At 37.7% G+C, this 20,673-nt stretch overlaps 1 protein-coding gene across 2 annotated transcripts in view; it reads right to left on the bottom strand.

Moving 5' to 3' along the window:
* Positions 1-20,673, bottom strand: part of SLIT2 (slit guidance ligand 2) — a 405,234-nt gene that overhangs the window by 36,058 nt on the left and 348,503 nt on the right. For both annotated transcript variants that reach the window (XM_005897066.3, XM_070372188.1), the window contains one exon: positions 17,756-17,895. In XM_005897066.3, the coding sequence (XP_005897128.2) occupies positions 17,756-17,895 (140 nt within the window). The remainder of the gene's footprint in view (positions 1-17,755; positions 17,896-20,673) is intronic.

Here is a 20,673-nt window from a genome sequence, read left to right as displayed (position 1 = left end):
ATACAGCTTGATGGAATGTATTCATTGTAATCTATCAAGCTACTGTGATGAAACTGCTGTCAGTTTTCAAATTAAATCTATCCAGTTGGATACAGACTCTTTACAGTAGTCTATATCTAAGGCAGTTTAAATATTATTCTATGTATGCTTCACTTTATACGCAAATAATGTTATTTGAAAAATGATAAGAGGAAATGCTTTACTTCTTATTCATTGTGATCTAATATAATCCAATCCAATCCAATTAAGACATTCTAAACCACAGTTCATAAGGATTTACTAGATGATACTGGACTAGATGCTGGGGCTTACAAGGATGGATGCAAGGGACTCTGCTCTCAATCAGCTCCCAGTCTACCAGTAGAGAAAGTCTGAGCTGGAGACAGAACATAGAGAAAGAACTTCATTTCTAAGAGAAGAAAACAGGAGTCAACCCTTAATTCTCTGTTAAGTATTTCTCCATAAACTTAAGGTGGAAAGGAGTGAGAAAGGAGATCAGTCTAAGAAACTGTTAACTAAACAACAGCTTTAAGACTAAGCATGCCAGCTTAAATGTGAAAGCTACCTCAATATCAAGATTTCATGATTTGATAAGGAATCTATCTTAAAAGAATAGCATGCTGTTGTTGTTTAGTCACTCAATCATGTCCGACTCTTTTGTGACCTCATGGACTGTAGCCTGCCAGTCTCCTCTGTCCATGGGATTCTCCAGGCAAGATTACTAGAGTGGGTATCCATTCCCTTCTCCAGGGGATCTTTCAGACCCAGGGACTGAACCAACATCTCCTGTATTGGCAGGTGGATTCTAACAAATGAGCCACTTGGGAAGCCCATAAGAATCCATAGCAGTACATTAATCAATACTAATAACTATACTAATTACTTTAGCCATCAGAACAGCAATGCTAATTGCTAAAGTTGTATATGATAGATCATTGTGACCATCACATAGCTGCACATTTGACTCTGGTAAAACTGGCTGGTTACTCCCAAAGGACTTATCTTCATTTAAGTATCACCAAATATGATAATACTAACAAATAATACAAAGCATTATCTGTTTCCCATTACTGCCTGACTCACTTTTAAAGCCCAATCTTCCACCCTATATTCTTGTCACCTATGTCTATTCACCATTTTATGAATTTATCTCAACTCTATGCCTGGGTTAATGGGGCTTCCTTTTGCCTTAGTAACTTTAATAAGTTCTGCTGTCAATTTTCTCATCCATTATATAACCTATTCTTTATGAAATCTTCCTGGATCTTTTCAACCATCTGTTACATGTTATTAAGGATGGTATTATACATCAATTTGTTTCAATAATTTTTTATATCATATTTGCTTGTGATTCTCTTAAGGCACATGTATTTTGTGTATTTATTTATTGACTTAATAAACATGTATAACAGTGCTTACTGCTGTGTATCAGGGAGGAGCTTCCCAGGTGGCTCAGTGGTAAAGAGTGGTAAAGAGCTTGCCAGTGCAGGAGATGCAAGAGACGTGAGTTCAATTCCTGGACTGGGAAGATTCCCTGGAGAAGGAAAATGGCAATCCACTCCAGTATTCTTGCCTAGAAAATTCCATGGACAGAGAAGCATGGTGGGCTACAGTCCACGGGGTCAAAAAGAGTTGGACATGACTGAGCATGCATGCATGCTGTGTATCAGACTGCTTTAATTAACACTGCATAAATATGTAGTTGCTTAATGTTCATGACAACCGTATAAGGTAAGCTTGTAGTGTTGTACTGCTTTGGATGCACTGGGTATTCATTAGTGTTTATCTCACTTCTTTTCTTTGATTGGAAGATCACTGAGAGCAGCATGTTTTCAATATTTGTCTTTATATCTCTCTAGGGTATGGGATAATGACATAATAAAATAATATTTGTTGAAAGAAACATTCATGCCTTTTAAGGAAAGAACTCTATCTTGTTGACCTATATTCAACTTCTTTGAGTTCCACCTTTAGATATTTTTTCTCTTTAATTTCTACTTAATGATTAGCCACTCATCATTAACAACAATTAGCTTATGTTCTTTCCTTTAAACATCACTTAAACACTTTTTAAATATTAAAAATAAGTGCTTTCATTGAACTGTTTCTTGAATTTCTTCAAATTACATTGTGTTCTGCTGTATTTGGGGGAAGTCAGCTTTCAAATAACATCTCACAGTGGTAAGATATAGACGCTTAATATAAAATGGGAAATGAAGCAAGCTCCATAGACAAATGCAGGGAGGTTTACCTAGTCCTAAACTGTAAAAGGAAAACTGGACATTTGAACACTGTGTTAGATTTCTGAGAAGAATGGAAACAAAAGACTCTAATGCACTCATATGCTTTTAATTATTAATACTACTGAACTATTTCTCCCAAACCTCACAGTATTAAGAGAATATTATGTACTTTTTCTTTTTGAGGTATGTATAGTCAGAGCTAGTACTGAGTTAGTGGAAAAATTGGGGGGGGGGAATAAAGGAAAGGAAAGTTAACTGAATTTGTTTCTTTTCTTCTTTTTTTTTTTTTTTTTGATGATCCAAGGCCTTCTTGATATCATATCATCAAGGGCTCCCTCCTCTCATGAAATGATGAAGTGTGTGAGGTGACAGAATGGATGGAAGGGTGAGCTGTAATCTATTAACTTATAAGCAGGTCTTTACATCTCTGACATGGCATTGGGGGAAAGGTAAGTCAGGCCATTGAAGTGGTTAAGGGCAATGTGGTTGGGCACAGGTTAAATTTCAGTGCTCATAAATCCCTCAAGAGACAGAGTCTAGGCAAACGTTGGATTCATAATTTGGCTCCAACCAACTCCACAAAATCCCAGTAAATCCTATTTATTTGAGTTCATCTTGAGCCCTTAAAACTCTCCAATGACAAAACAATAGCATGGAACCCAGTCATTGCCTGGCATTTCTGATTTCACTTTTGATCAGATGAGCAAATTAATCTTCTTTGTGCTTCTAGCTTTCAGTGTTTTCTGTTGATGAGAAGGTAAAGCTCTGCGTATGTGTTGTCTGGTTGCCTGTGTTGTAGAGAAGAAACAGAGGAGTCGACCAGGGAATGTACCATTACCTTCTCAAGACAACAGAAGTTAGTGAATGATCAACTGAAAATTGTGAAGAGAGAACAGCACATGTCCTAAACAGAGGGTTTTTTTTTTTTTTTGGTAAGAAAGTGACATCTAGATTTTAGATCACGTCTTCCTGATTGTGCCTGTCAGTTAAGTATGGCAGACAGTGAAGTTTGAAATGACTAAACTCTACAATTATATTAATGAGAGCTGTTGACACAGTAAGGTAGGAGTGATGCCCTCTCCTACAAGTTATCCTCAGAGTCCAGAAGAAGATGCAGTTCACTGCTTACTGAGCATCTGTCAATGTGGTCTTTCTGAAGAATCTGATGTAGCAGTAATATGACTGTATATCCTGGCTTGCTCCAGACAGTCCTGCTTTATACCTGCTGTCCCAAGGTGATTTTCAATAGTGTCCCCATGCACTCACATACACATGCCCTGATTTGGGTGACAAATGCTACGGTCACCTTGTGGGTGGAGCAGTAAAAGCTGGATCATCAGAGTTAATGCTCTGTTTGGAGTAAAGAGTGAACCAGCATAAAGAGATCCTGGGGAGAAAAAATTATTTCTTGGGTGAAATGACATGGGGGTTACTGAGTCACTGCCTGGAATAATCTTCTGTGACTTATTTGATATAAAACAATGGACTGGTTGCAGAAAAGTGAACTATTTTATTGTTCTGGGCCCCAGTTCTTTATGAGTAAAATGAGGTTCTGGAATTGAAGTTGTGCAAGGTCAACAACTGTGGCTATATTTTTTAAAGGCAAAGTGCTTCTAAGGAGATGGATAAGGCAGATAGCAAGTCAGCAAAGGAAGCATCATGCCTTAGCTGAACCAAACAACATTACTGCATCAGTGGTAAGAATAGTGTCGGCATGTACCTTAGTTCCACTGAGGTACCAATACTGTGCATATTACTGCAACGAGGCAGAAATCTCAACGAACTTGATGGTTCCTATGGGAAACAGTGCCTGGAGCGGGCCTTGTGTCCTGCTTCAGTTTAGATCCATGGACCTAATTTTAAAGTTTCCTACTTCTTAAACACATGTGGCCCTTCCTTCATCTTCATTTGTACTTCTGGTGTCTTATGTCATCTTTTTATTTGCATATCTTGTTACCACACTCACTGAAATAGTTTTAGAACTCTTCCACAAACTTCTTGCCTGATATCTACGGTGAGATCTGCCTCTGCATTTTTTTTTAACGAATGATTCTGGTAGCCAACTTCCAGATTTTTAATATCACCATATATTTTGAGTACATACTATATAAGAAGACTGGTGTTAATGCGAGGAGTAAGATGGTGAATAACAAAAAATTATATCCCTGTTCTCATGGAGCTCATACATGAGAGGAGGAGGAGAAAGATATTGATCCAATAATTTCTATACAAGTAACTATAAAATAACCTGAGTGATGAAGGCTAATATGTGCTCTGGTTTGCTCTAGAAGGGCAACTGACTGTAAGGGAGGTTTTTTTTTTTTTTTTTCCTGAAGAAGTAGGGCTTGGATTGCAGGTGAAGAGGGGATAAAGAGCACTGGCAGAGGTTCTATGCAGGAGGTGACATGGAAAACATGAACTCTGAGACACTGGGAGTGAGCTGGGAGAGCACAGTGGCAGAGAAGGTCACAGAGGGTAGCAGGGGCCACAAGGCAGAATGTCTTTACTTAATGAGCAGTGAGTGCCATTGAAGGGTTTATGATGGAGGATGGCCAGCTGACATCTGTATCTTGGAAAGAACATTCTGGCTCTAGTGGAGGATGGATTGCACGGAGACAGACACAAATGGTGAGGGACGACACAGTTGGTACTCAGGTGATTGTAGCGGAGATGCAGACAGTCTGGAGAGACATTGGGAAACAAAAGAGATGGGAACTGGTGTTGGATTGGGTGGGCATAGGGGAGAGAGGAAGCTGTCTGGAACTTCTAGATTTCTAGAAGACTGGTATGAAGACTGGAACTACCTTTCAGTGACACAGAGAACACTGAAAAGATCAGGTTTTCTGGGGCAAAAATCAAGAGTTTGAAATATAGTGATGAAGTGTCATGGATTGAATTTGTTCCCCCTCTAGTTCCCCCTCAAAAATATGTGCAGCCCCTCAGTACCCCAGAATGGGATCTTATTTGGAGATAGGGTTTTTACAGAAGTAATCAGGTTAAAATGAGTTCTGCAGGTGGGCCCTAATCCGGTATGGCTGATGTTCCTACAGGTGCCTATGCTGTTGTGTCCGACTCTTTGCAATCCTTGGGACTGTAGCCCACTAGGCTACTCTCTGCATGGGATTCTCCAGACAAGAATACTGCAATGGGTTGCCATGCCCTCCTCCAGGGGATCTTCCCAACCCAGGGATCACCCCTGAGCCACTGGGGAAGCCCATGATGTTCCTATAGGACAAGAAACCCAGCACAGAGGGCAGCCCATACAATAGACAGAGAGGGAAGATGGCCATTGACAGGCCGAGCAGAGATGTCTGCAACAGGTCCTTCTCCCAAAAGGCTCTAATGCCACTGATACCTTGAGTTTGGACTTCTAACCTGCATAACTGTGAGACATTAAATTCCTATAATTTAAATCACCCAGTTTGTGACAGTTTGTTATAGTAGCACTAGTAAACCAAAATAGCTGGTAAATTCTAAATTATTGGGTGTTTATAGTGGGGAATCGGAGAAGGCAATGGCATCCCACTCCAGTACTCTTGCCTGGAAAATCCCATGGATGGAGGAGCTTGGTAGGCTGCAGTCCATGGGGTCGCTAAGAGTCGGACACGACTGAGCGACTTCACTTTCACTTTTCACTTTCACGCATTGGAGAAGGAAATGGCAACCCGCTCCAGTGTTCTTGCCTGGAGAATCCCAGGGACAGGGGAGCCTGATGGGCCATTGTCTATGGGGTCGCACAGAGTCAGACACGACTGAGGCGACTTAGCAGCAGCAGCAGCATGGTGGGGAATAAAACTTTCAACTTATGCAACTATTTCTTTTCTTCTCTCACTCTTTTTCTCCTTCCATCTTTCCTTCCCTCCCTTCCTTCCCTTCCTCCCTTCTGCCTCTTTCCTTTTTTATTTCATTCCGTGTAACTGTTCTCTCCCATGTCTGAAATACTCTTTAAGCTTCCCCAACAGAGTCTGTAATAAGCAATGAACAAGGAGAGGAAGTGGCCCCAAACCATGACCTTTGCACTTCAAGAGTCAAGGTTTGAAAAGAGCCTATCAGTATGGTTTAGCTCTCCATTCACTGCCAGAGTTGGATGCCTCTCTGAGAAGCACTGAGTCTTGGTTGACTTGGACCAATCAGTCCTTGGCCCTCTCTCCAAGAGGCATTGGCATTAAATGGTGAGGATTGCAGGACAGGCCACCCAAACAGTGATGAAGATTCTCCTCCTCTTAGGGTATTAAAGGTGATAATAGCAAGAGAATCATAAACTACTGTCTTATGGGTATGGGGAGAAAAGTGAGTTTAATTTCTGTTTCATCTATTTAACAATAAATCTGGAGACTGGCTTGAACTTTGAATAACAGTTGCAATGAAAAACAACTACCAACATCTCTATTATCATTAATTAGAAAATAATAATCTTGAAAGTGTTTTATTAAATTACATCAAAGTCATCAAAGCTTATGGTAGATGGATGACACCTGAGTTGAGCCTTGTCACTAAAAACAACTTACATTTTCTAAAGACACATTTCTAAAACATGCTTTTTCTTAAAATATACTGGTTTAACTTATGGCACAGTTGAAAATTCTTAACTGTGGTGATTCTTTGTCAAATCAATGAATAATGAAGATATCATATAATCCATGAGAGAGAATATTAATTTTTTCCTGAAACTAGTAAGAATAGTGTAAGAGGAAATTAACAACATATAGAAGTATTTTACATGTATTCTGGAGTGGCGCTGTTAAACTTGACCAAAATTCAAACTTAACTTTAGTTTAACAATTTTCATAATAATACATTGGGGAGAAACTATTTTGAACTAGACTCAGCAAATAAAAGGATGTGCATGACAAAGTCCTTACTCTGGAGGAGTTAAAATCTGGAAAAAAATAGAGACATAAGATAGATGCTTAAGTTTCCCTTAAGTTTCATTTAGTGACTGGTGATGGACAGCATCATGCCCTACAAACAGGCTGAATAACTTATTATTTTATTTATTATTGAAAAATATACCATACAGATGCAAAATTGACTATTATCCTTAAAGAGACTTCTCTTGGCAAGGTAAACTGTGCCATTTAGAAAAGAAGACATTTTTGAAGAGTTGTTGGATTGACAATTAGTTGCTTTCCATCTACCAAGAAATTTAGGCAACAGCATATCTTGCAGAAGCTTACTCAGTTATCAAAGCCTGCTTAACAGAGAAGAGGTTGTCCCTAGATCAGGGTTCCAGGAATGTTCCAATTCAACTTTGTTGATTATTCATTTTTTTCACTAATTGAGCAATAAGAAAGTGTGGGTTTTAATTAGTAAGTATCTCATTTATATTTTTCCAAACGTTAGCACTGTATGTTCAGGTTGGCCATATTTACAAACATAACAAATGATTTTAGATAGAGGCATATGACACTGTTGGAACGCTTAACTCTCACTAGTTTTTGCTAATATAAGCAGATTAGTTTCTTTCTTCTCTGAAACAGAAATAATCTCAGGGTCCATTTGGGGGATCATGGATGTATGAAGGGAGTGGAAGGATTCCGCTGCAGCCTGTTCTTATTCCTATTGATAAACTCTACCAAGCTAGTTTCTTTTTAATATGAAAGGATCATTGATATTAATAAAAATGGAAGGGTTACTTATGACCACAATCTGGATAACTGAACCAGAATTCTAGTGTTAAATTTAATCTGTTATGACATTTTCAAATACACTTATAACAAAGGAGGAAGTCTGGTTGAATTCCTGACAGCATCCCCAAGCCACAGAGTTCTGGAAGGTCAAACACGTCATTCTTCAAATACTTGCATTGTGAGCTCTTCCTTCAATCAAGAAAAACCTGGAAAAATGCTACTAATTCTACTCTACATGAATTGGCACAGCAAAGAAAGGTATCAAAAAAAAGCAACCTACTGGAAATAAATTGATATTTCACTTCCTAAAGTTACACTATTTGAGGGTAAGGGATGGATAGCTTTATTTATAGTTTTGTATCTCTTCATTGTCATTATCTGCAAATTATCTGCCACAAATTAGATACTCAATGGCTGTTGAAAAATGTGAAAGACACCACTTATTTGATTGCTTTTCAGAGGAAAATACTTTATACATGTTAAGGAGAAGGAGACCCGGATGGCATAAGGGATAATATAAGAAAGAAGAGAGAGTAAGGAACACTGGTAGCAGATTCGTGTTCTGAGATCCCAGCCTCACGTATGCCCTTGCGGGCTGGACTTGATAGGCTACCCTGTTAACTCAGATATCCTGATAATCTTGTCTGCCAAATGATGACTATTCCAATGGGAAACAGAGAGGATGAACTCTGGAATCAATAGGAAGTATGAGTGTAAGTGGAATGTTTGAGAAAGATTAAGATAAACAGACCTGAATGTTTTTCATTATCCAATTTAAAAAATTCTGTGCAATTCCTTAAAAATTGTACATTTCTCATTTGTTCTTATTCATATAAAGAATACAATCCTCTCTCCTCTCACAGACCTTGCAGGGAGATGGATGGAATGTATTAGATGGTGGATACAGCTGATGGGATTATGGGAGCCATTCCAGGACAGGTTAATTGAATTGGACCTGAAAGAAAAGTATTTGTTTCCTCTTCTTTCAGTGAACCAGGCCAGTCCTATTTGTTCCATGGTTTGCTCATTGTTATAATCCCAGGCACCAGAGCACATTAACACGAGCAGATGCCCAGTCCCCAATCTGGATAGTCAGTATCCTTATCAGTAGTGATAATAATAAATGAATTTATTTCCATCAGTAAGTAAAGAATTACTTATGAACAGAGAGTTTCTTCTTCTTTTTTTTTTTTATAAAAGAGCTAATTCTTCTTAAAGGTTCCTTTTAACAATAATCTGATGCTTTCTTACTTGTGTTTACTACCCTGAAATTTGTTCTATCAATTAGCAATAGTTAACTGCCCTTCATAATATGATCAATAAACTATCCAGAGCATACCCACGTTTCCAAACTTAAGCAAATCTGTTAGTATAGAAATATAGAGAACTGATCTTGAGGCTGTGAATTTTTGAAGATATATTGCTATTGCTAAGTCGCGTCAGTCGTGTCCAACTCTGTGAGACCCCATAAGCGGCAGCTCACCAGGCTCCCCTGTCCCTGGGATCCTCCAGGCAAGAACACTGGAGTGGGTTGCCGTTTCCTTCTCCAATGCATGAAAGCATTGGAGATATATTAGCCACTGATAAATGTCCTCTTGGTTCAAAGGGTGTGCAAAATGGGACACACACATAATGAACACTGCCAGAGTGCAATCTCTCATGAGATAAAGTTTATCATAATTCAAAACAGGAAGGCTCAAGGAAATATGTTATAAATGTGGGGAATTAATACATTTCAAAAAAGAAAACCATTTTATATTCTCATTTTTGTTCTTTATGATATGAAATGGGTTGCTCTATAATGCTCATTTGCCAGAAAGTTTGATTACACTTTGTATTCAAAAACTATTCTCTTTATTTAAAAACTAGTCAAGTAGCTATATTTTGCCATTCACTTTCTTGGAATGAGAAATGATTGCTTCATACTGGTGAAACAACTGACCTAATCTGAACTTGCAATGAAGAATCAAAGCCAACGAGCTTGACAAGGGCTAATGTTTTATGTATTCTCATATCACTTTCAATTCTGAGCACAGTATCCTGAATAATGTATTTTCTCAATAAATATCTTTTGAATTTTTTTAAATGGAAAAATTTACCTCTTCAAATCAATAAATAAAAAGGAGGTGTTTTTCAGTACTTCCTCACTGGAACATTATGTCTAAATAATGCAGCCAATTCCAACAACCACAAAAACTGCAGAAATATTTAATTTTGTTTTCAGAATAAATCAGTCCAAATTATATTGACTAAGGCTTGGTTAAGCTAAACTGTTGTTCTGGGCGTTGTCTATTAACTACAGAGCAAATAGGATCCTTAAAATCTTTTCTAAGATTCAAATGCATTTAAGAAGGCTTTGAAAGGTTGGAAGATGAATGCAAACCAAACAGTATAATTAGGCTGCCAAAGTACTCTCTCTAGTTAAAACAGACTGCAAGTACAACTGCACCTATATTGACACTGATAAACAGACCCTACACATCTTGAGGCATAATTAATGAGAGAAGGAGCCACTGTCAATAGAGATCATGAAAATCCAAAAATATACAAAAAACCCTAAAAAAAGGCAGCCAAATTGAAGAGTTCTTCAGTATTCAATATTTCCTTATACTTCAAAGTATAATAAGAGGGCAAAGAAAACCAAAGACTTATTCATAAACAAATCTTTTCCTTTGGATGTAAGTATGGTAAATAAAATGAAAAATAATAATTTTTTAAAAAGACAGTACTGAAAACCATTGGGGGAGAAATTTCCTTCATAAATATAACTTATTTTAGGTAGAATTTTCTCTATCAAAAGTTTGTTAGAATTCCTCCATCATTGGGAATGACATCAATCATCTAAACCATGTCACTACAGCAATGACAGTTGAAATTAAATGATGGAAAACTTGAACTTGTCCTCTATGACAGCCCATGATATTTCTGGAGTATAGACATCTAACATTTTCAAGTGTTTTCTTATACATTCTTCCATTCTTCCACACTATTCTCAAACATCAAAATGAAGTGGGTCAGATGTCATTAAAGACTGTGAGAGGCCCCAGAGTTGATACATTTTAGTGCCTGGATGAGAAATTTGAGCTTTTCCTGTTAGCTTCATAAATTCATCAGTATCCCACCTGCCCTATGTAATGGAAGGTAGCCTGGTCATCAGGATAATTATACAGGCACCAATTAGACACTTTCTTGTTTTCATGTGTAGATTAAGTAGATTGCTTGTCTGCATCTGAATTTTGTGACTATGGATTTACCCTTTTCAAATGTGCATGATGGTCAATTATTTATAGCCAGCTGAGGAGACAGCAGAAGGAAAGCTTGTTTGGCACTAAGGATGAGTCAGAACCACTATGGGATGCGAAAAATGCCAAATCTGGAATATGGCAGTAAATAAGAAGGGACTAATTCCAGGGGAAGGTCCCAAAGTTAGAATGCAGGCCATGGGTTCAGTTAGACACTTGTTTGCATCTGGACCCCTAATCCCAGGTGGCGCTAGTGGTAAAGAACCTGCCTGCCAATGCAGGAGACATAAGAGACGCAGGTCCAATCCCTGGGTCAGGAAGATCCCCTGGAGGAGGGCACAGCAACCTACCCCAGTATTCTTGTCTGGAGAATCCCCATGGACAGAGGAGCCTGGTTAGCTACAGTCCACGGGATCACCAAGAGTCAGACACAACTGAAGTGACTGAGAACACACACATCTTCAGGTAAGTGCTTTGTTGCTGTTTTATACAAAGCAAGTGAACAAATGAAAGTCGGTAAGTCGAGTCTGACTCTTTGTGACCCACGGACTGTAGTCTGCCAGGCTTCTCTGTCCCTGGGATTCTCCAGGCAAGAATACCAGAGTGGGTTGCCATTTCCTGCTCTACAGGATCTTCCCAACCCACGGACTGAACCCAGGTATCCTGTTCTGGCAGGTGGAGTCTTTACTGTCTGAGCCACCAGGGAAGTCCTGTTTTATAGAAGTTATTGCTCAAATATTTATTGCTCATATTTACAGAGTTCTTTGGGGCTTCCCAGGTAGCTCAGTGGTGAAGAATCCCCCTGCCAAGCAGGATACATGGGTTTGGTCTCTGGGTTGGGAAGATCCCTGGACAGAGTAGCCTGGTGGTCTACAGTCGATGAGGTTGCAAAGAATCGGACACGACTTAGCAACTGAATAACAACAGAGTTCAACTTAACGATAAGTCAGCTAATTACAGAGTTTCTTTTTACTTACGGAAATCACTGAGTGCTATAAAGACTTTGAAACTTCATTTCTACTTATGTTTGGGATTCAAATAATAGAAAATGATTTGACTGCTTTTAAAAGCAAATTTAGTCAGCAGCAGGTTCTTGGAAATAAGAGACATCTTTTGTAAACACAAGCGTGAAATTTAGTCAATACATGAAACCACATAATGATTTAAAACACTATCATACTGTCAAGCTTGCTCCTGAGAGTATGTATATATATAACTATTTCAGGACATATTCTTGTGACAGAATAATGGCCATTGTGTTTCCTGAGATAGAATCAGGCCTTAGAAGTCTCTGTCCCAAACCACCAATTGTTTTAGTACTTGTAAAAAAGACAATATTTGACCAAGGATGGTACTGGATGCATTAATCCACAGAGAATGCATAGACTATATTTTATACAGTCTCAAATAAGACAAAACTTTTTTTTCATGCTTTTTAACTTAACTCTGCACATAGTAAGAGTAAGTGAACAACCAATAAATCCTCTGAACAATGTAGCAGAAAAAAATGAAGAGGAGACAGAGGTACTATATAATATAGTCCATGTTAGTCTTTGAATCATACTGCTAATGCCATATATACAACTGGAACTGTCAAGGCAAGCACACCCTTTTAGGATAATGTGCCTAAACTTGGCACTTGAAAGTGTGGTAAGCTGAATGAGTAAAAAAACAATATTATTAGATATAATTCTGAATTTTTAAGATAAAAATTCAACAAAGATTCCATGATGACTCCCAGGACATGCTGATCGCCCTTGTCACTCCAGGACTTCCCTTCCCAGACCCTGATATATTTGGGAAATCATGCAGACCATAAAGGCCAAGGATGTAATACGATCTTTTTATGCTTTAAAAATACTGCCTAGTACACGTGACATTCTATGAGTTTGACGTCATTAAAAAAAAAAAAAACAACTTCTTGGGCTTCGTAATTTTTATCTCATAAAATGTTTTAACCAATGTATACACCTCAATATTTTTCATGTTTCAAATTACTGAAGATATTAATTTAAAATTATGGGAAAATTCTCACTATTTAACATTTTTTCTACCTACAGTCTACCTATTGCACTAACTGACTTACATTTTTCATGATAAAAACAATACATTTGGAAGGTCTTTAAAAAAGGAAAAGCATACAGACAAGAAGAAACTAGAAAGCATTAGTCTTTCTTTTTTGCCACTTCTTCTGCCCACTCAGAAAGCTTCTTTTGCAGCCTTCTGGAAATTGGTAAAGTGCATTTCAGACACCCTTTTGTAAGTGTTTGGTATAGCTATCCACATATCAAGGATCTGAATGACTGATTTGACATATTCATATCAGATTTCATTTTAGTCAACATTCCTTTTACCACATACACACCATGAAATCTATATAGCTTTAAAAGAAAAAGGGAAACTGAAATAAAATCATAATAGACTTAAAAGGCAACTAACCTTTTTCCACCTCATTCAGATTAGCAGCTGGCAGCAACAAAGACAGAAGAGACAAAAGACGTTTTACATCGCAGTACACAGCAGAGCACAGGAAGCCAAAGCACAGCATTAACAACAGAGAAGCCCAGGGTGAGAGAGCAAACTGAAGCAAGGCTCACATTTCTTACCTACAGCCGGGCCAAACGCACAAACAAGGAGAAAATGAGGCAAAAGGCAGACGCCATCACAGGCAGCGAGAGATCTCAGCTAAACCAGGCGACTTAACAACAGGCAGCTTTACTTGTAAGATGTGCACATAATGGTTTGTGTGTGGGCATAGGAGATTTGGAAAACAAAGAGATAATGGAAAAATTAAAATGTTCTGAATTTTTTCTGCAAAATACATTCTAAGTTTTTACATGCCCAACTTGTATGGAAACTTTCACTTACTGAACGTATGCCATTCCCATCAAGCAATATCCATGGTTAAAAAGTGATCAATTTTGTTTCAACTTTGTATATGGTCTTATGAGAAGAAGGTTAATTAAAAACAGTCTCAAAGCAGATACAGGGTTCTGCCTCCTAGGAAACATGCAAAACCACATTTTTCAGTGCAACATCTGAATTCATAGAGCTTATTTAGGAAAAGGTGTCAAGTTTTTCAACATCTCAAGGGTGCCATGTTTCCAATGTTCATTTTTATAACTTTTCAGCTAGTTTAATTTGAGGAATTCTTTGACAATTCACTTTCAAGAAATGCCTTGTTTTTAGAAAGGATATAATAACAGCTTTTAAAAAATGATAAACCGTAAGAAGAAACACAACTCTCAAGCTAATACTGAAATCCTGGAATGGATTTTTAATTATTGTTTAGCCACTTCAGAGTCTTACTTAATCCTTAACAGTCATTTTAATTTAGAGTCATGGTGAATTAAAGCTTTCCAAAGATTAATCTTGTCTAAAGAATCCTAGCAATCAACAGTCATATGCTCTACATTGGACAGATGATGGATCAAATTAGGTAGAAAAGAATGGTTTGGAGAACTTGGGTGGGGAAGGGAGAGTAAGGGTTACATAACAGACAATACTGACTCTTAAAATTTATGCTGTCAATCTCTGAAGTAGGAAAGGACAGAGTTTTGTCCTCTAATAAATCAATAACTATGTACTGTGGTATTTTGGTTACACGGGCTTAAATATATTTAATAAATTTCCCAATGGTGGTTCATTTAATTTGAAAATGGGTAGCCGTGTTTTATAGCCTGCTCATCACATCATGACCTCATTCTGAAACTGCTTTCAGATCTCTGAATTTTCTCTGTTAACAAATCATATCCATTTTGACTCTTGACATGTGTGCTAAATGTAAAAATTTTCACCATAGTAATTTATGAGTTTTCCCTATGAAGTCTTATTTGCTCCTAGTAAAGAGTTCATTTTCTCAGTGAATGCCTCAGAGAGATAGAGTAAAAAAAGTCTCCAAGCAGTAAAGCAACTTGCAACTTGAATGATTTTTAAACAATGACAACATTATTATATTCCCTGAGCACAGTAGGGTTTCTGTTCCAAGATCTCAGGCTCATTAATCAGATTCCAAACTTAAATCTCAAACAGTGCAGCCACAATATAAGGAAATGCCTCCTTAACTGCAGACTTGGATGAAGCAGACTTGGATAAAGCTCTGGAGTCCAATTTATACCTTCCTATAATTAAAGGCCACTTATGTGCCACTGATTTCAAAATCTGCAGATGGTTGGTTGATATTTTGTAAATGAGCTCATTTCACATACAGACAAAAATGCTACAGCTAGTAGATGAGATACAAACATTGCCTGGTTTAGGTATCTGCTCCAATGCCAATTCGCAAAACTCTTCACTTCCCACAAAATCCAACCCACAGTTACAGTGATCATAGCTTCATGTTTTGTATGCTATGAACTTTCTATTGAATGCAATATTTTTATTTATTCTTAGCCTGGATTAAGGCAAATTGATATTAGCAATAGATAAGACCAGGGAAAAAAAAAAAAAACAGAAGAGTCTCAATTCTTATTAAGCACCAAATAGCTCTTGACTATTTGGAAGGTTCCCACATCATAGCTTTTTGAGATGTCACATTTTGGTTCAAAAGTGTTTGTGCTAAGCTTTGGATTTTTTTTTTTTTTTTGCATATGTTTCAAAGAAAGAGATCTGACAGCAGAGAAATGAAGCTTTGTAATAACTTCTCAGAGGAAGTTGCACTGAACTGAATCACTTTAAGGTGGAGAAAACATTCAAGAGGATCAGGTGTAGGAAGGGAGCCTGGGAAAAGGAAGGAAGAGAAGGTAAAAACAAAGACTCAAAGAAATGGATACAGAATAACATAGCAAACCTAAAGCCAAAGAGGGACCCATGGAAACCAGTTCAGAAGAAACTGCTACTTTACGTAAAGCATCATGAAAAAGGCATGTAGGAACCTGAATGCAGTAGTCTTGTCAGGTCCAGGTTTTCATTGGGAAGAGAATATAGAAAAATTCCTGGCGTCTGTGCTCAGGAACACACTGGCTAACCAAACCGTGCTTGAAATTCTCAGGTCCAATTTGTCCCAATCAAAGTAGGATAGTCTAAAGAGGCCTCTGACATTAAGGGAATTAAGTTATTTCTATAATGATCAGAACAATGATGGGATAAAATAACTATTCTAAGAAGGTACTAGCTCCAGATTTTAGTGCAAGCACTGGGCTGGCTGTACAAGGCTGGACTCCCCAATCCAATAAAACTCAGAATCTCAGAGTAACTCCAAGGGCTTCAGAATTTGTGCACTCATATGAATGGTAAGTGCCTGAGGTGTGACACAAGTAATACTGATACGAATGTCAAAGCTATGTAACACCTAAACTCTCCGGCCACATTAGAATGGATGCATGTTAGACCGACTCTATCTTTAATTAATATAACACAACAAAGAATTCAAATTCTGGCCACTAAGGAGTCCACAGGCTGCTTATATGTAATAGAGCAATTGGTAATACAACATGTTCAAATTTCTACTGGAAACAGTATTATTACATCATATGGCATCAGGTACTTCACTGTTGTGAAAAATAAATCATACCATGGAACAGGCAGCTGCAGAATTTCTCAGACAGGCCCAGGATGTCAGAACAAAAACTCATTATTCTATTTAGCATTTTCCCACCAAGAAAAGTACCTCTTAAATTGCAAAGCTTGAGTATGCCATAAAAGCTTAAATTTCAATGCTTTTCTAACGAATCCCTGGGAAAATTAATCATACAGCTGTGCTTCCATTTTTCATGTTTATAGATGTTAACACCTCAGTCATCCAAGGAACTATTTTACCCTCTGATATTCTTAACTATATATATGGAAATAAATATAATTAATGAAAAATACCCAGCCAAATGAAAATGGTAATTTTGAATAGAGTGACAGAATCTACTACTCCATTTATTTCTTACAAATAAAACATGTAACAGTCTCCTTTTCTCTATCAACTTTAAAACTAAATAAAACAAGATTGAAACTATGAAGTTTCTTACCCAGAGCCACAAAAATCAATCAAAACAGATATTCTGACAGAATAAGTAAGTCATAAACTTGATGTTGACTTTACAACAAATTGGTTTATCCAGGGCAGAAGTTTATCAGCTTGGATAGTCTTATGAGATTTATCATCCTTATTCCTGACATTTTGTATCAAGATAGAAAAAAAAAGGGGAAAGGGGGATAATGGTCTGATAAGATTATCCAAAGTGATCAATGTATATATTCTTGACTGTGACTTAGTTTGAAGGATGAGAGTGCTAAAGGCAAACACTCTCTAATGAAGAAACAAATATAGACATGAAGAATTTCAAATGCTTAATTCTGTTTTGCCCATGTAAAGAAATGCTCCCTTTTCAAATACATATTGGTGGGTTGGTCTCCACAGGAAAAGTGCTTTGCATGAAAATGTCACTCAGTTGTGGGACTGAAAGCTTCAGTATAATTTTCTTTGTGCCAGAAAATGTTACTTTATGAAGATGCCTGTGTTATAACTGAGCTTGCCAGGACTTTTATTTGGTTGGCTGAAACCATCTTTAACTCTGTTATTACATTACATCTAATTTCCAAAACATGAATCAGTTACTGAATAATACAATGGTTTACTACACACATGCAGCATAGCTCCAGCGGCGCTTTCAAATGCAGATTGATGGCATAGCAATTTCCCTTTTCCTACCTGTGTACTCAGGTGGGCAAAGGCATGTGTAGTTATTAATTCCATCGACACATGTAGAGTTATTTTCACAGTCATTATCTTCACAGTCATCAACATTGATTTCACAATTTTCTCCTTCAAATCCATCAGCACAAATACACCTGAACACCAGGGGAAGAAAACATAAAAGACATCTTCCTGCATTTCAAACCATATGGTCTAAATATTGAAAAAACTAAATATACTCACCAGTTACAGAGCTTTTAACAACAGGTAATTGATTTTTAAAATGTTTTTAAATGACATGGTACAAGCATCAATTTAAATGACATGGTACAAGCATCAATTTAAGGGACTATCCCCCAAATCAGAAACAATTTGAGAAAGAAAATTTATGCTGGCTAGAAGAACTTGCTATGGCAAATAGCCCCCTGGTCCTATAAGTCAATAAATCCAATACATTCGCAGGTCTAAAACATGAGCAAAGTTTACAGCCTTAGATATCTTAATATTAAATTGTACTCTAATAAAATAACTCATGCTTCTTTGCTCATAAATAAGGAGGAATGATTATGACTTTTTAAAAATTACAACTTTCTACCCTACCTGTAATGTTCTTGATGTCTCAAAGCAAAAAAGAAACCTGTCTCAAAGCAAAGACTAAAACTTTGTCTTTTTTGTTATTGTAAAATGTGAATATTCTCTTTAAACCTTGACAAATACAATTTTTCTCCCACTGGCATAAAACACTGTACCTTTAATCTTGCTAGGTATCAGAATAATCTATGGGTAAAGTTTTGATGAAAAAAGAGACAACTTCATAACAGAATGTAGAAATGAAGCATATGTATTATTAAGTGAAAGTCAGTCGTATACGACTCTTTGCGACCCCATGGACTATAGAGTCCATGGAATTCTCCAAGCCAGAATGCTGGAGTGGGTAGTCGTTCCCTTCTCCAGGGGATCTTCCCAACCCAGGGATCGAACTCAGGTCTCCCGCATTGCAGGCAGATTCTTTACCAGCTGAGCAACCAGGGAAGCCAACATTGTATTATAAAAAGTGATATTTCTAACAAGCTTTAGTAGTAGATTAGCATTCTTATGTGAAATCATTAGTGTCATTATAAGAACTCTGTTTCATGATTCATGAAGTAGATCTGAAGTAACTGTACTGTAAGATTAAACAACTCCAGATTAAAAATGTTCACAGCATGTCTGTCTACTCATATTGTGACTTGGAAATGAATCATTAATTTCCTATTTCAGTGGGATCTACATCTTATCATTACACATTGTCTGTTTTAAAGGAACACACAATATGCAACAGATGAATATACGCCTTGCAGTAGGGCACTACATGGCTATTAATTAGCACAATAGAGCTACTACCTTGTCTTGACCTAATTTGACTTGATTAATATAATGTACACATGTGTTTTTAAACTGCTTGGTTTTGTAGCATCCTAATCTGAGAACGGGACTTCCCAGGTGGCTCTAGTGGTCAAGAACCCACATGTCAATGCAAGACATGCGGCTTTGATCCCTATGTAGGGAAGATCCTCTGGAGAAGGGAATGGCTACACACTCTAGTATTTTGCCCTGGAGAATTTCATCAAGAGAAGCCTGTCAGGCTACTATCCATAGGGTTGCAGAGTCGGACATGACTGAAGTGACTTAGTACACATGATCTGAGAATACTTCAATGTCTATTTTTCAGTTCAGTTCAGTCACTCAGTCGTGTCTGGCTGTTTCCAACCCCATGGACTGCAGCATGTCAGGCTTCCCTGTCCATCACCAACTCCCGGAGTTTTCTCAAACTCATGTCCACTGAGTCGGTGATACCATCCAAACATCTCATCCTCTGTCGTCCCCTTCTCCTCCTCCCATTAATCTTGCCCAGCATCAGGGTCTTTTCAAATAAGTCCATTCTTTGCATCAGGTGGTCAAAGTACTGGGGTTTCAGCTTCAGCATCAGTCCTTCCAATGAATATTCAGGACCGATATCCTTTAGGATGGACTGGTTGGATGTTCTTGCAGTCCAAGGGACTCTCAAGAGTCTTCTCCAACACTATAGTTCAAAATAAACAATTCCTTGGAGCTCAGCTTTCTTTATAGTCCAACTCTCACATCTATACATGACTACTGGAAAAACCATAAGCTTTGACTAGACAGATCTTTGTTGGCAAAGTAATGTCTCTGCTTTTTAACATGCTGTCTAGGTTGCTCATAGCTTTTCTTCCAAGGAATAGGCGTCCTTTAATTTCATGGCTGGAGTCACCATCTGCAGTGATTTTGGAGCCCCAAAATATAAAGTCTCTCACTGTTTCCATCATTTCCCCATCTATTTGCCATGCAGTGATGGGACTGGATGCCATGATCTTAGTTTTCTGAATGTTGAGTTTTAAGCCAACTTTTTCACTCACCTCTTTCACTTTCATCAAGAGGCTCTTTAGTTCTTCTTCACTTTCTGTCATTTGTGTGTCTGAAGTTATGGATATTTCTACTGGCAATTTTGATTCCAACTTGTGCTGAATCCAGCCTGGCACTTTGAATGATGTACTTTGCATACAGTTAAATAAGCAGGGTGACAATATACAGCCTTGATGTACTCCTTTCCTGATTTGGAACCAGTCTGTTGTTCTATGCTCGGTTCTAACTGTTGCTTCTTGACCTGAATACAGATTTCTCAGGAGGCAGGTAAGGAAGTCTGCTATTCCCATCTCTTGAAGAATTTTCCACAGAATGTTGTAATCCACACAGTCAAAAGGTTTGGCATAGTCAATAAAGCAGAAATAGATGTTTTTCTGGAACTCTCTTGATTTTTCGATGATCCAACGGATGTTGGCAATTTGATCTCTGGTTCCTCTGCCTTTTCTAAATCCAGCTTGAACATCTGGGAGTTCACAGTTCATGTTTTGTTGAAGACTGGCTTGGAGAAT

The sequence above is a fragment of the Bos mutus genome, chromosome 6, assembly GCF_027580195.1.
Source record: "Bos mutus isolate GX-2022 chromosome 6, NWIPB_WYAK_1.1, whole genome shotgun sequence".
In the NCBI taxonomy this organism is placed as follows: Eukaryota; Metazoa; Chordata; class Mammalia; order Artiodactyla; family Bovidae; genus Bos; species Bos mutus.
The sequence above is the reverse complement of the archived record's forward strand: the minus strand, read 5'-3'. Positions and strand labels throughout refer to the sequence as shown.